At 39.2% G+C, this 15,054-nt stretch overlaps 1 protein-coding gene across 3 annotated transcripts in view; it reads left to right on the top strand.

Moving 5' to 3' along the window:
• The first annotated feature begins 2,561 nt into the window (after nt 1-2,561).
• The window catches only part of TPK1 (thiamin pyrophosphokinase 1), a 327,688-nt gene continuing 315,195 nt past the window's right edge, over nt 2,562-15,054 (top strand). Inside the window, exons 1-2 of one of the 3 annotated variants that reach the window (XM_058532219.1) lie at nt 2,562-2,652; nt 3,064-3,127. In XM_058532219.1, the coding sequence (XP_058388202.1) occupies nt 3,085-3,127 (43 nt within the window). In that variant the 5' untranslated portion in view covers nt 2,562-2,652; nt 3,064-3,084. The remainder of the gene's footprint in view (nt 2,653-3,063; nt 3,128-15,054) is intronic. The other 2 variants (XM_058532223.1, XM_058532212.1) reach the window with 2 other exon arrangements.

Here is a 15,054-nt window from a genome sequence, read left to right as displayed (position 1 = left end):
CTCCCATGTATACCTGTTATTAAACTTGGTATTATTTTCTCCTGCTAACCTGTCTTGTTAATTATTTGGCCAGCCAGAAGAACCTTAAGGGAAAGGGCAGAGGGAGATTCTCCCTGTTCCCCCGACATTCTCTTGGAGCCTGCATTTTAGGGTAATTAAATAAAATATAAAAGACTTCAACACAGTGGCTGGAACAAAATAATTGCTCAATAAATGTAAATTTGTATTATTATTTAAAAGTTGTTTGCAATATGGCAAGTAAATTTATCTCATTGTTCAAATTTGTCTCCAAATGCTAGTGATGTCGTGTTTTTCAAATGTTTATTTGCCATTTGAATATCTTCTGTAATTTGCTTGTACTTATATATCCTTGGTCATCATTTTACTGGTTTGTTTTCCTTTTACTGATGGGTTTGTAGTTCTTCATATGATACAGATATGGCAACCACTTGTCTGTTACATGTGCAAATATTCTCCCTCCACCTCCCGTTTGTTGTCTTTTAGTTTCACTAGTGGCATCTTTAAACATGTGGACTTTTGAAATTTATTGTAGTTAAATATTTCAATTTTCTTCCTAATGACTTTGGGAGAAATTTGATCTAGATTACATGTAAAAACTTTGCAAAGACGTATGCTACAAATATAAACAGTGATGTCATCAAGGTGTGTGTGGAATACCATATTGACAGAGAGCGACAAACGTTTGTTGCAAACCTATATATGCTAGGCACCAGGCCAGGTGTCTATCTACACCAAGTCATTTGATTCCTACAGAAACCTTCCTAAGCAGACAACATTGTTTCCCTTTTTCATCTGAGGGAACTGAGGTAGAGTTCCAAGGTCTCACAGCTAGTGGGTGATATAGTTGAAATGGCCTGCCTGCCCCAACTGTGATCACAAACTCATAATATTTAATTTTACAAATATGCGAAGCCCCTAGCAGTCTGGTTTAAAATTGAGTATGAGATAGGTGTATCCTGGGCTTAAGGGTGGTTAAAGTGAAAAACATCTGCAAGTTCTATTTGATATGATAGCTAAAAAAGTTAAATGAGCATAGGCAACGTTGTACTCTTCAATGGTTGAATCACTCCTGGAACATTGTGATAAAACGTGTCAAAGGTAAACAGCCGGATTAAAGTGGTGAAGACAGATTTTATCTAGTAACTACTGACAGGAGAAAGAGGGGAGCTCCATTCCGGCTTGTGCAGAGGTGCTTTGGACGTTTTAAAGGGAAAATAAGAGAGGGGGAAGATGGGGGCTGAGCAGAGTCAGAGAAGTGAAAAATTACAAAGGGCTGGTCAGTATGAATGCGGTTAGGACAGCTCTATTTGCTGGTTGGCAGCTATGGAAGTCAGGATTCTGTCCTCCCACAGAGATGGGAGAGAGAGGCTCTGTCCTTCCTGATGACTACATTCACAGGAATGGCTCTCAGGTCCTCGAGACAGAGAGGCACTTCTGAGTTGTGAGAGATACATATTCACAACTGTAAGCCCTTTGGGAGGTCAAGGCCTATCATCAGGTGTTGGCTAGAACAAATAGTAAATTCTCCCTGCAGCCTTGAGCATTCTCGGGCAGGCATTTTAATACGGGGGTGGGGGTGGGGGTGGGGTCGGGGTCATCCTAGGGACAGGCCTCATGCTGCTAGAAGTCAAGCTGGAATTAGATCAGGTGTCTTAGTGCAGGGGTGTGCAGGAGCTGTTACGTGCTGAGAGCTGTGCAATTCTCAGAACCACGATTTACGAGCAACATTAGATACAGGGAATGGGAACCAGGATGGTCGAGTCTGAAATCACATCATACAGGAACCTTGAGAGCATTGAGTTTACTCTAGAAAAGGTAAAACCTAGGGAGTGTAACTCTCTTCAGCCACATCTAAGAAGGCTATGAGGACCAGAGATCCCTCCAACATGTGACAGTCCGGGGGGGAGGGGGAGTGGGCAGTGGTAGTTGCAGGGAGTAGACTTTTGCCTAAAGAAAGAACGAACTTTTCTGGAGGTTAGGCCCGCTCCGTCTTGGAAAAGGCTGCATGGCCACAGAATGCGCTCTTCATCTTGGGAGCGCTGGAGCGGGCGGAGCTGCACGTAGGTAGGCGGCTTCAAGTTTCTTCCAAGTAAAACTTCCTATGATTGTTTCCACCAAGCGAAGGAAGGAAAGAGCCTAGCGAAGGCGTGCTCAGTGGGGATACTGCGGGGTGCGAGAGAGCCGAGAGCAGGAGGACCGAGAAGGGTTCTGGAGAACCTGGGAATCTCCTTGGCTCTGAAGCCAGGCTGAAGAAGGGTGACGGGGCATTTGCTGCTCGGTCCCGAGCAAACAGCGGCCTCCTTGCTGAAGTTCCGTGAAGAGCGCGCGGCAGAAACACCAGAGCTAGTTGCAGGGCAGAACTCGCCTCGAAGAGCCGCAGCGCTGGAGGAAGGCGGCGGGCGCAGCGGCAGCCCGGCGCCGGCACCCGGGCACGCGCGGTCGGGCGGGGCACGCGGCTCGCACGCGCCGCCGGCGCCCGGAAGGAGGCGGGGCCGCCTCGCGCGCCCTTCACTTAAACCTGGGGGCGCCGGCCGCGCGCTCCCCAAGGCGCCTCAGCCGAGCGCCGAGCGGTCGATCGCCCTCGCTCCCGCAGCCTGCTCTCCGCTCGCCGGCGGCTCCACCCGCCATTGTGTAAGTGCGACTGCAGCCCGGCGCGCCGCCCGCGTCCTCGGCGCGCGGGCCGTGGGATCGGCGGGAGCGCGGGAGGGGGCGGCCGCCTCTCGCTCCCGCGGAGTCCCCGGATGGTGACGGATGCGCGGGGAGAGGCTGCGAGGGGCGGCCCGGCGGGGGCACGCGTGGCGCCCGCTGGCGGCGCCCCGGAATCCCGCGGGGCTCCGGCCTCCCGTGTCCTCGCTCCTCCCCGCGCGGCGCCCCCGGCCGAGTCGCGCCCGGGCTGGAACGCCGAGCGCCGGGCTCGCTCCAAGGTCCGCCCCTTAGCACGCCTCCCGGAGCATTGCATTAAAGCGGCCAGAGGTTCTGGCGAGTTCGCGCGCTGTTTAATTAGACAGGAGAAATTCTAACGTGGCATTTTTATTTTTTTATCGCAGAGGCCAATAATCCGATATGGAGCATGCCTTTACCCCGTTGGAACCCCTGCTTCCCACTGGTACTGTATTTCTTCCACGTTTTACGGTGTCATTGACGTGCCGCTCCCCAGAGCTCTGAAGAGTTACAAGGGCTGGACTGTAGACGGAGGATGGTTTACAGTCCGCCTCTGATTTCCTAGCTCTGAGCACTTAGGCTTGTCACTTAACCTCTCGTGCCTCAGTTTCCTCATCTGAAAAAACGAGGATAGATATTAGTCCTTGCCGCATGGAGTTGTTGTGAGGACTAAGTGACTTGATATGCTGTATGCATTCCACCTGGAGAAGAGTAAGCACTACCTGAAATGTTAGCTGTTAGGCCTCCAACCGCAGACTAGTCTCTAACAGCAGAACATTAGGCACCAAAGTAAAGATCAGCCTGTCCGTTGTGCATTTTTAATCCACTGAAAGTGCCCGAGATTTTCCAATAAAACATTAGTTAGTGGCTATATAAAACGTTTTAAAGATACAACACTCAAGGATTTTTAGTTTCAAATTATTGTGATTCAGATGGAAATAGAGGGAATAAGTGTTGGAGGCTAATTGTTAGTAGCATTCATGCTCATGTAGTAGTTGACTTGTGTGATAATTTTGTAATATTAAATATATTTTTTATTTACCGGTTTTTATTGTGTTTCTGTTGGGTAGAACTTCTGGTTTGTCAGTTTATAAATTTAAACGGAATGCATAATTTTTTAACTTTTAGAGTTGTTTTCAGTTAACACATGAATTCCTGGGTTTTGTTTAGGGTACTGAATTTGCTTTGAACTTGACAATTTTTCCACATCCTGGGAGTGTTGGTGGTAAAACATTAAAGAATAAAAGTAGAGGACTTGACTCCTTACTCTCCATTCACTATGCTAAGTTGTTTACATACACCTTTATAGCTTATTTACAGGTGAAGGAAAACAGAGACAGAACGAGAATCTGAACCTAGATATGGTTGACTTGGTTAGGAGGTTGGGTGTTTCATTATTACCGTACACAGCATTTCAAAAGTTCAGAAAAGCATTGGCAAACATAAACATTTTGCAAATTAAATATCATCGTTCTCAACTATCTGGTAATAGCTGGATCAACAGCATTTGCAAGAGTAAACGTGAGCCAGGTGGCCCGTTGACTTTCAGATTTGTTACTAAAACCTAAGCACTTTACTGACTGAAGATTTCTAGCGTTTTCTAGATTGAAGGCAGTTTATCATAGAGATAGTGAGTGTCACATAGTAAAGTTTAGACCCAGGAATCAGAATCTCTGGGTTTAAATCCTAGCTTTGCCACTTACTAGTTATCTGACCTTGTATTTCAGTTTCTTTATCTGTAAAATAGGAATACTTCGCAGGGTTATTGTGACTGTAAATGAGTTGTAATACATGTAAAGCCCTTCGTGTCAATAGCGATGAGCTGTTATATTGGGCAGTAAGTTTAAAGGGAAAACAAAAAGGCAATTGGATTTCAGGGTCAATGCTGATATGGAGAAGGTTTGGAGCAATAGACTGTAGTTAAGACAGACAGCTCTGCTCCCTCTGTTTTTGGCAAAGGCTTGGTAAGAGGGCTTTGATGCCTTAAGTCAGACCCTTGTAAGCCCGGCACTGGAGTAGGGCATATGGGGGAACTGTAAGAGCTGTGATATCCTGTAGAAGCACAGATCCAAGGAGAGGGAATCCAGTGCTCCCCTGGGGGCTTCTGTGTGATTTAGTGGTTCTCACAGTTTCTTCCTCTCATTCTTCTGGGTAAAAGCATGTAGAGATTCCTGTCTCATCTCAAGCCCTGGCCTTGAGACGAGGGCCCCAGGCAAGTTTATGGTTGACTCTAGACGTGTAAGAGATGTTTAAAAACAGAACGTTGTATTATGAGGGACCAGTGCAATGTCCAGCCCTTTATAGTAATTCAGTCACTATTAGAGGTTAGAGAGATTACCTTCACCAAACAGACATTTAATACTTATTTAGCAGAGAAGTCGTTTTTCTGTTAATAACTTCTGTGAATTTGATTTGTAGGCATGATATACCTGTAATGCTGACTCACATTTACTATAGTGGACAATCTAACAATTAAGCTGATTCTCTTACGATTAACTAATTGCTAAGTGGACCAAAATGCTTGTGTTTCTGGGATGGTCTAGCTCAGATTTTTAAAAAATAATCTTTATTTTTTGTAACTAAAGTAAGGGCTTATTATTTAAAGAAAAACTATTGTCAAAACCTAGAATGTGCAAGTTTCCTGTAATCCCTCTTCTAGAAGTAACTATTAACTGTTGGCATAAGTCCTAAATACTTATTTTGGTACATATGCCCAGTATATTGTTGCTCTTGTTTTAAGCAAAATGGATTCATACTATCAATTGTTTTGTAAATTACTCTTTTGGGGCAAGGATTGAAAATATATAAATATTTTTTACTATAAACATTTATGTGCTCTTTGTTCAATTTTTTTCAAAATAGAAGTGTTTCTAAAGTAACAAGTCCATCCTACTTACCAGAGATTATCATTCTAAAACTTTGTGTTCTTCTAAATGGTGTGTATATATAAATAAGTAAATAAAATAGGACCTATTTTACACCTTTTCCTGCAACTTTTTTCACTTACTACTTTGTTATGGTCCATTTGTATAGATATTCCAATTTTGTTTTTTTAATGGGCAGTATAAACTCAAATGAACTAGTCTTTCTTAATAGACATTTAGGTTATTTCTAGTTTTTATTGTTATAATCTACAATGCATATCTTTGATCATAATATTTCTGCATATTTATGTGAGTATATCAGGCTACATTTCTAGAATTGGAATTGCTGGATCAAAGGGTATGTTTGCATTTCTGTTATCAAGAGGAACTAACAACTAGTTAGTGTATATCCTTTGATGCAAGGTGCTGTGGGGGATACAAAAGTGAACCCTTCTATCCAGGGGTTTATGGTCTTTTGGAGAGTCAAGAACAAAATGAGGATTCTAGTTAGGTGTTGAAATTATGTGGTATAGAACCCACATAGGAACCGTAGGGACTCAGGAGGAGATGAGGACAGGCTGGGATAGGAAAATAGATCTGGAGTGGACAGATAGACATCTCCTGGGCCTCCAGAAATGCCCTGGATTTAAATGGAGAGAGGCCTAGGGGAAGCAGCAGAGCCCTGCAGGTGATGGTCTGACTGTGACGAGTTCACCTGGTGGTGAATGAAGAGAGAGAGAGTCTGGCTAGGTTGGAGAGTGCAGATGGAGATTTTGGAAGAAAGCGGTTGAGCAGTGAGGGTAAAACCAGATTATGGAGGATAGAGAAATTGAATGCAGGGTATGAGAGAGAAAGTTTTTGAAGTTTCTGTGTCCTTCCTCCTTTGGAACATTCTATACGAGGCAGCCTTTTATATACCCTGAAACTCAATTAATTTGTGTCATCCATGTCATGATTCTGCATTGTGATCATATATAGGTTGAAGTCCTTATCTTGGCCTTGAAGACCCTCCAAGATCTGATTCCTAGCTGCTTTTCCAGAATACTTTTTTTATCGTTCACCTCTCTATGCCCATTCCAAACTGAACGACCCACTGTTGACTTATGTGAACGTTTGTACCAGCTTCAATACTCCTGCCTTAGCTCGTGCTACATTTATCACGTGGAATGTTCTTTTCCACTCCTTAGAATTGTTCTTAAGTTTTAGCCATTCCGGTGGGTGTGTAGAGGGATCTCTGTGATTTTAATTTGCATTTCTCTTATGGCAGAATGCTCATCTTGTTACATGTTTATTGGGTGTTTTCATATCTTTTGTGAAATGTTTATGTCTCTTGCCATTTTTCTGTTGGGTTGTCTTTTGTTTTTTACATCAATTTGTAGGAGTTTTTTTTGTGTTTTAAATTGAGATATAATTGACATACAACACTGTATTAGTTTTAGGTATACTAGATAATGGTTTGCTGTGTATATTTTTGGGAAATGATTACCAAGTAGGAGTTTCTTTATATATTCTGGATACAGTTCTTTAAATCTTGATTTTATCATCAATGAAATAGAGAGAATGACACTTTCCAAGGAGAGCTGTTGTGAAGATTAAAGAATATCTGTAAAGTATTTAACACTGATACATGGTAAGAGCAGACATTTGAATTGTTTCTCTAATTGCCTTCTTAACATTTTATCTAAAGGTTTTTTTTTTCAGTTGAGAAGAATAATATTTAAATGGTGAGGGCATACTATTGCTGTTTTAAACTCTATAAATATAGGTGCCTTTTCAAAATATTCTTATAAATCTGGACTTTTTTTGCTTTGTTCCTCAGAGTCTGTGATCATTTTAGTTTTTATCATGAAGCTTTAATATTTAGAACTCCATATGTTTGAAAGCAAAGTTTATTTATTTTAAACACTTCATAAAATAAAAGTGAAAAGTCAAACCATCCTCACAATCATTATTTCACATGTGCTTATTTCACAAACTTAAGACACAGAGCAAACAGATACAGGGGTTTTAATTTCTGGTTTAATAAAAATACGGATGTTATTTTTAAATTTTTGTGTATTTTTATGACATAGTACATAGGCATTAATAAGTTAGAAGGTATAGATTTAAAAAATGAAATAAAAATGCCATATTCCAGTCTTTTGGAGATTACCACTGTTATCTTCATGTATGGGTGTATTTGGTATGTGAGTATTTATATTTATGTCCTGCCAGTTATTTGCTATGTATAAATATACAGTTAGGTATTTTTTTTGCTGAGGAAGATTCACTCTGAGCTAACATCTGTTGTCAATCTTCCTCTATTTTGTATGTGGGTCGCTGCCACACCATGGCTGCCAATGAGTGGTGTAGGTCTGCACCCAGGAACCGAACCCGGGCCCCTGAAGAGCGCGCCGAACTTAACCACTAGGCCACAGGGCCGGCCCCGAGGTATTTTAAACCAAAATAAGAACATGCTGTAAGTTGCTTTATTCAGTTCATAACTCCACTTTTCCATGTCAAATTTCATAATATCTAATACCATCCATATTTAAATTTTCCCATTGTTCCAAAAATAACTTTTCCAGTTTGTTCCAAACTAGGACCCCCGTGCATTTAGTTCAGCCTTTGTAAATCTAGCACAGTTGTCCCTCACGTTTTAGGTCCTTAACATTGAATATTGACATTTTAAATAAAGCTTTTACATCACTCTTAAGTGGATCCAGTGGACTAAAAAATACAGCAATTTGCTATGGATCATCATTCACTTAAAAAAAATATAATAAACTCTGAGTCAAAAGTTCCATTTTATTTTCCCCACATAATTTGATCATCATAAATAAATTTTATGCGAAAGTCTTGTATCTGTTACTCTATATTTCTTTGCAAAAAGGTTATATGCATTTAAATTTTAAAAAGATTCCTGTGACCATAATGCTCTTGGGAGTTATTTCTTCTGAACTGAATTACCATTGTTGAGGTTTATTCTGAACTGAATTACCATTTTAAGTATTATGAGTATGTACTTGAGCAAGTCAATGTAATTATATTACAAATTTTTGTAATAACTAACATTTACATAACACTGTGTGCTAGGCATAGATTTAATGCTTCAACAGGATAAAGCCTATAGAAAAGTTTTGGAACTAGAAAACCCAGGTTTGAGTTTTAGCCACCCTCTTCACTAGTTATGTGACCTTGGGCATGTCATTTAATTTCTTAGAGCCTTAGTTTCTTTATCCGTGTAAAATAAGAATATATCCAAACATGAAGTCCTTGGGAAAATTTAAGATACAAAGTATGAAAAGCAAGTTTAAGAAGTGGAGTCCTATGCAAATACAGAATACTTTCCACTATATGAACTTTATTATACTGATTATTAAATTTTGAAATCCTTGCATTCTTTTTCTAATTAATTCTCAAAGGAGATACCTACATATTTTAGTAGTCCAGGTAGGTGAAAGTATTCAGGCAAGTCTACCAGAACTATTCTCTTTGTTCTCTGAATTTTGTGTTTTTCTTCCGTGCTTGTTGAACTTTGTTATTTGTGGATGCATGAAATTATGAATAGTGGACGTAGTTTTTTTTTTTTTTAATTTTTTTTTTTTTGTGAGGAAGATCAGCCCTGAGCTAACATCCATGCCAATCCTCCTCTTTTTGCTGAGAAAGACGGGCTCTGAGCTAACATCTATTGCCAATCCTCCTCCTTTTTTTCCCCCAAAGCCCCAGTAGATAGTTGTACGTCATAGTTGCATATCCTTCTAGTTGCTGTATGTGGGATGCGGCCTCAGCATGGCTGGAGAAGCAGTGTGCCGGTGCCTGCCCGGGATCCAAACCGGGCCGCCAGTAGCGGAGCGTGGGCACTTAACCGCCAAGCCATAGGGCCGGACCTGAATGTAGTTTTTTTGATGCCTCACGGTTAAGTGGTGATTGTATTCAGTATAATGTTCATGCCATCTCTTATACCTGGAACTTAATTTCCGTTGAAAATGCCTGATTAAGTTCACAAAAGGCATAATAAAACCTCAAGATGGGTATTAGCGTTTCCCGATTTACTAGTGGCCAATTTGGGAATCCCTGGGTAATGTGTACCTGAAGTTCTGACTCCTTCGTAATGGTAAAGTGTATACTGGTCACCTACATCAGTAGTTCTTTGTATTTTGCAGCAACAGACAGACCTCTCAAGAATTGGTGATGACGTTCATAGGTACCAAACATGGCCTTAACCTTAAACTATTAACTCCCTTCTTTAATCTCTACTCAGCAAATCATAGTAAGAATAACATAAGGGTAGATTTGAGTCATTTACATTTGCTTTTATTTTTAAATTAAAGATTAAAGATACTTCAATATATAGTAGTAAGACACTTCTGGTCACATCTCCCAACTAAGTAAGCAATCTTGTTAGAAACTTCTGGTTTAGTCTCTTGTCTAGATCTGTGCTGTCCAATACAGTGACCGCTAGCGACATGTGGCCACTGAGCACTTGAAATATGGCTAGGGTGACTGAAGAACTGCATTTATACTTTAGTGTAAAACTCCACTCAGTTATTGGAAAAATTTTAAGTGTTTGGAACAATGTTTTAGTTTACTGGGGCTGCCATAACAAAGTGCCATGGCGTGGGTGGCTTAAACAATAGAAATTTATTTTCTCACAATTCTCAGGAACTCCAAGATTAAGGTGTTGGCAGGTTTGGTTTCTTCTGAGGCCTCTCTCCTTGGCTTGCAGGTGGCCGTCTTCTTGCTGTGTCCCCACATGTTGCTCCCTGATCTGTGTGTCTTCTGTGTTCTAATCTGTTCTTATAAGGATACCTACCAGTCATACTGGATTAGGCCCACCCATATGACTTCATTTTACCTTAACTGTCCCTTTAAAGGCCCTATCACCAAATATAGTCACATTCTGAGATACTGGAGGTTAGGACTTCATAAGAATTTGTCGGGGACACAATTCATCCTAAAATAGATTGGGTATTTCAATTTACTTTTTCAGCTGTGAATTTTTTTTAAGTTGACTTGGTCTTGTATTTCAGAATTCTCATGATTACCAAGTAAGGGAGGTTTTAATAGCACTCCAGCAAAATATAGCTGGTATATGAATCAAAAAGAGTCAGTTTTGGTCTTATTTAGTTGCTGTTTTGTACTTACATAGCAAAATTTTCTCTGTTCCTTTGGTGCTTCTTGAGTATCTAGAAAAATAAAAAGATTGGCAGACTTTACTGTGAAAGTGTTTAGTCTACAGCCAGTTTAATATAGTAGAAATGTAATTTCGTATGTAATTTAAGATTTTCTAGTTGCTTCATTAAAAAGGTAAAACAAATGAATTCAATTTTAATTATATATTTATTTAACCTAATGTATCTAAAATGTTATTTCAACATATAATCAGAATAAACAGTTATTAATGCAATAGTTTACATTATTTTGTACTAAATCTTCAAACTCCAGTGTGTAGTTTATACGTCTAGCACGTCTCAATTCAGATGCTAAATTTTCATTAGAAATACTGGATCTACATTTAGATTGTCATAATTTGTCAAATATTTTGCTTTTATTCATATCAGCAAGGAGCAACTCATAGACTCATAATTTTGGAATGAACTTTGTACACAGGGAATAGAATATTCCTTTTCCAAGGAAAGCCTTTGGAAACAGGTATTGGAGATAGAACTGGGACTAAAACCTGGGTTTTCTAACTATATATTTTTCCTAATATCAACATGGCTTTTTTGTTCTTTAAGTTAAAGCACCATGTCTGCTTTGAAACTTGGAAAACTTGCAGGGTTTTTTTTTTTTTTTAAAGAAACTTTCATCTCTTTGTGGATGGCAAAGAAACCTCTGGCTAAAGCTGCTGCTTAAAGGTTGTGATATTTTTGTTATCTAGGGCTAGCTAAAACATCTAAGAGACAAAGCAGTAGATTTTCCAGTTTCCAGGGTTAATCCTCTTAGTTTACTCTCCTACCCAATTAGAAATCCACTCTGGCAGTCTTCAAGTCTCTTGAATGTTCATGGGAAATTTCCTGCTTTGAGTATACATGCTTTTGTTGGTATATAACTCATAATTGTTGGAATCCTTCCTTTTTGTTCTCTTTAGTTTATTTCTAACTTACTAAGACTTGCTGCCATAACCACAGTTCACTTTGTGTGTTTGATGTAGTTTAACTTTTCCCTGTATTTTACTTGATTTTCATATTTGCCTTAATTTTTGTTGTTCTTTTAATTAGTTTCATTATATTTGATGACAAAAATGTTTGGTTTATCCTCACTGTTAATGGCAAAATTGTTTCTTTTGCCTTAAGTAATATCTCATTAGCTTTATAAGGCATCTTTTCCACATCATCCAGAGAATCAATTTCCTGTGTTTAGTGGTATTAAGTCTCTGTAGCATCCCCCCTCATCTTTTCCATATTAGCATATTAATAGCTACGTGCTTTTAGAAACTAAAGCTTCTAAATTGAATTTAAAAATAATCTTAAATCTTAAAAAAAGTCTTCTAAATTGATACTTTGTAGCATTCTGAGAAATAATAGTATTTCTTTAGATGTAACAATTGGAAATATCAAGTGAAGCTGTGGGCACAGTTTTAATATTCAGAATGCTAAAATGTTATGGCTTGATCACACCAAAAAAAAAAAAAATCTTCCCTGGGTTTTGATACATAACACCAGATGTCTTTGGAGGTTTTCTAGGAAAATGAGGTGTGTTCGTGCATTAACTTCCCATCAAATGAATTTTATTACCTTTTTTTCTTGGTTAAATCCCTCAGGAAGAGTTATTCTTTGTAGGTGGCAAACAGATGCTCAAACAAATGGATTTCATTCTGAGAGTATTCCTGTATCTTTATCACACCATTGTCTTTGAAGGTATTCATTTATCACAGTGGAATAGTTTCTTTTGTTTTTATGGCTTCCATAGAATTTAAGCTTTTGATTTACTCTTAGGTCACGAGGAAGTTTGTGGCTTCCGGCCCAATTGCTGCTGTTTGTGTTGAGGCAACTTTATTTTTCTTTTTCAAAGTAGGAAAACTGCTCTTGCAGTGTCTTGCTAACCTAAGTAAAAATGCTGTGCATAGTGAGTCTTACGCATAGAGAGAAGACCTTAGAAATCTTTGTGTTCCCAAGGCAAGTGTGTCTTCATTAGCATCACTCTGAGATGGCTATCTGGATTTTTTGGTTGAACATTTCAGGTAGCTCTGTCTTTTTGAGAAAACATATACTATTGGACAACTGATTGTTAAAAATGTGTATTGAAAATAAGCTGAAATTGACCTTTAGTTATCTTATTTTCCAGCTGAAATTGTACAGGAGACTTTTACTTGCTTTCTGCTTAATTGCCTTCAAATATTGAAAAACCTGGACCAGATTTTTCTTATTTTTTCTCTTTTTCCATGCTAAATGTTATAGTCATTTGTTCAACAATTATTTGAGTGCCTGCCATGTACCAGAGACCATTCTAGGCATTGGAAGACATACCAGCAATTTTCCTTACAGTTCATACTTTACTGATCCACTACCCAGTGTAGGCATCAGTAATTTTCTTTTGGAAAATCAGATGTTCTTCTCAAGAATGCTTACTGGGAGCCTGTTTTCCATTTTTTTAAAGAGTTTATTTTTTTTAGAGTAGTTTTAGGTTTACAACAAAATGAAGAGGAAGGTGCATAGATTTCCCATTATACACAGGCATGGCCTCCCCCCTTATCAGCATCCCTCACCAGAGTGGTACATTTGTTAGAATTGATGAACCTATATTGACACATCATAATCACCCAAAGTCCCTAACTTACATTAGGGTCCACTATTGGTGTTATACATTCTGTGGGTTTGGACAAATGTGTAATGAAATATATCAATCATCATATCATACAGAGTATTTTCATTACCCTAAAAGTCCTCTGTACTCTGCCTATTTATCAACCACCGCCCCCCACCAGCAACCACTGATCTTATTTTCTCCATAGTTTTGCCTTTTCCAGAATAGCATATAATTGAAATCATATAGTATGTAGCTTTTTCAGACTGGCTTCTTTCACTTCACTTCTTTCACTTATTATTACACATTTAAAGTTTCTCCATATCTTTTCATGGCTTGATAGCTCCTTTCTTTTTAGTGCTGAATAATATTCCATTGTCTGGATGTACCACAGTTTGTTTATCCATTCACCTACTGAAGGACTTCTTGGTTGCTCCCAAGGTTTGGCAATTATGAATAAAGCTGCTGTAAACATCCATGTGCAGGTTTTTGTGTAGACATAAGTTTTCACCTCCTTTGGGTAAAGACCAAGGAGCACAGTTGCTGGATCATAGGTTGAGTATATTTAGTTTTGTAAGAAGCCACCCAACTGTCTTCCAAGCTGGCTGTACCATTTTGCATTCCCACCAGCAATGTATGAGAGTTCTGTTGCTTCACATCCTCACGAGCATTTGGTATTGCCAGTGTCCCAGATTATGGCCATTTTAATAGGTTTGTAGTAGTATCTGTGGTAGTGTTGTTTTAATTTGCATTTCCCTGATGACATATGGAGCATCTTTTCATATGCTTATTTGCCATCTGTATATCTTCTTTGGTGAGGTGTTTGTTAAGGTCTTTGGCTCATTTTTAAATTGGGTTGTTTTCGTATTGTTGAGTTTTAAGTGTTTTTTTTGTATATTTTGAAAAACAATCCTTTATCAGATATATCTTTTGCAAATATTTACTCCCAGTCTGTGGCTTGTCTTCTCATTCTCTTGACATTGTCTTTTCCAGAGCAGAAGTTTTTAATTTTAATGACGACCAATACGTCAATTATTTTTTTCATGTATTGTGCCTTTGGTGTTGTATCTGAGAAGGCATCACCATACCCAAGGTCATCTAGATTTACTCCTATGTTATCTTCTGTTGATTTTATAGTTTTGCATTTTATATTTGGGTCTGTGATCCATTTTGAATTGATTTTTGTGAAGAGTGTAAGGTCTGTGTCTGAATTCATTTTTTTGCCTGTGTATGTCCAGTTATTCCAGCACTGTTTGTTGAACAGACTATCTTTGCTCCATTGTATTGAGTTTGCTGCTTTGTCAAAGATCAGTTGCCTATATTTATGATGGTCTATTTCTGGGTTCCCTAATATTTTCCATTGATGTATTTGTCTAATCTTTTGCCAGTATCACATTGGGAAAGCTTTGAGTTTCTCACCATTAAATATGTTTGGTGTAGGTATTTTGTGGATAGTCTTTATCAAGTGAGAAAGTTTGCCTCTATTCCTAGTTTACTGAGAGCTTTTTTTTTTTTTGGTACAGAAGATTAGCTCTGAGCTAACATCTGTTGCCAATCCTCCTCTTTTGCTGAGGAAGATTGGCCCTGGGCTAACATCCTTGCCCACCTTCCTCTACTTTATATGTGGGATGCCTGCCACAGCATGGCTTGATAAACAGTGCGTAGGTCCGTGCCCAGGATCCGAACCCATGAACCCCCGGCTGCCGAAGCAGAGCACGCAAACTTAACCACCACACCATGGGGTGGGCCCCTACTAAGAGCTTTTTTGTTTTTTATCATG

Source organism: Diceros bicornis, chromosome 3 (genome assembly GCF_020826845.1).
Source record: "Diceros bicornis minor isolate mBicDic1 chromosome 3, mDicBic1.mat.cur, whole genome shotgun sequence".
NCBI lineage: Eukaryota > Metazoa > Chordata > Mammalia > Perissodactyla > Rhinocerotidae > Diceros > Diceros bicornis.
Note: the sequence above shows the minus strand (reverse complement) of the source record. Positions and strands in the feature narration are given on the sequence as shown.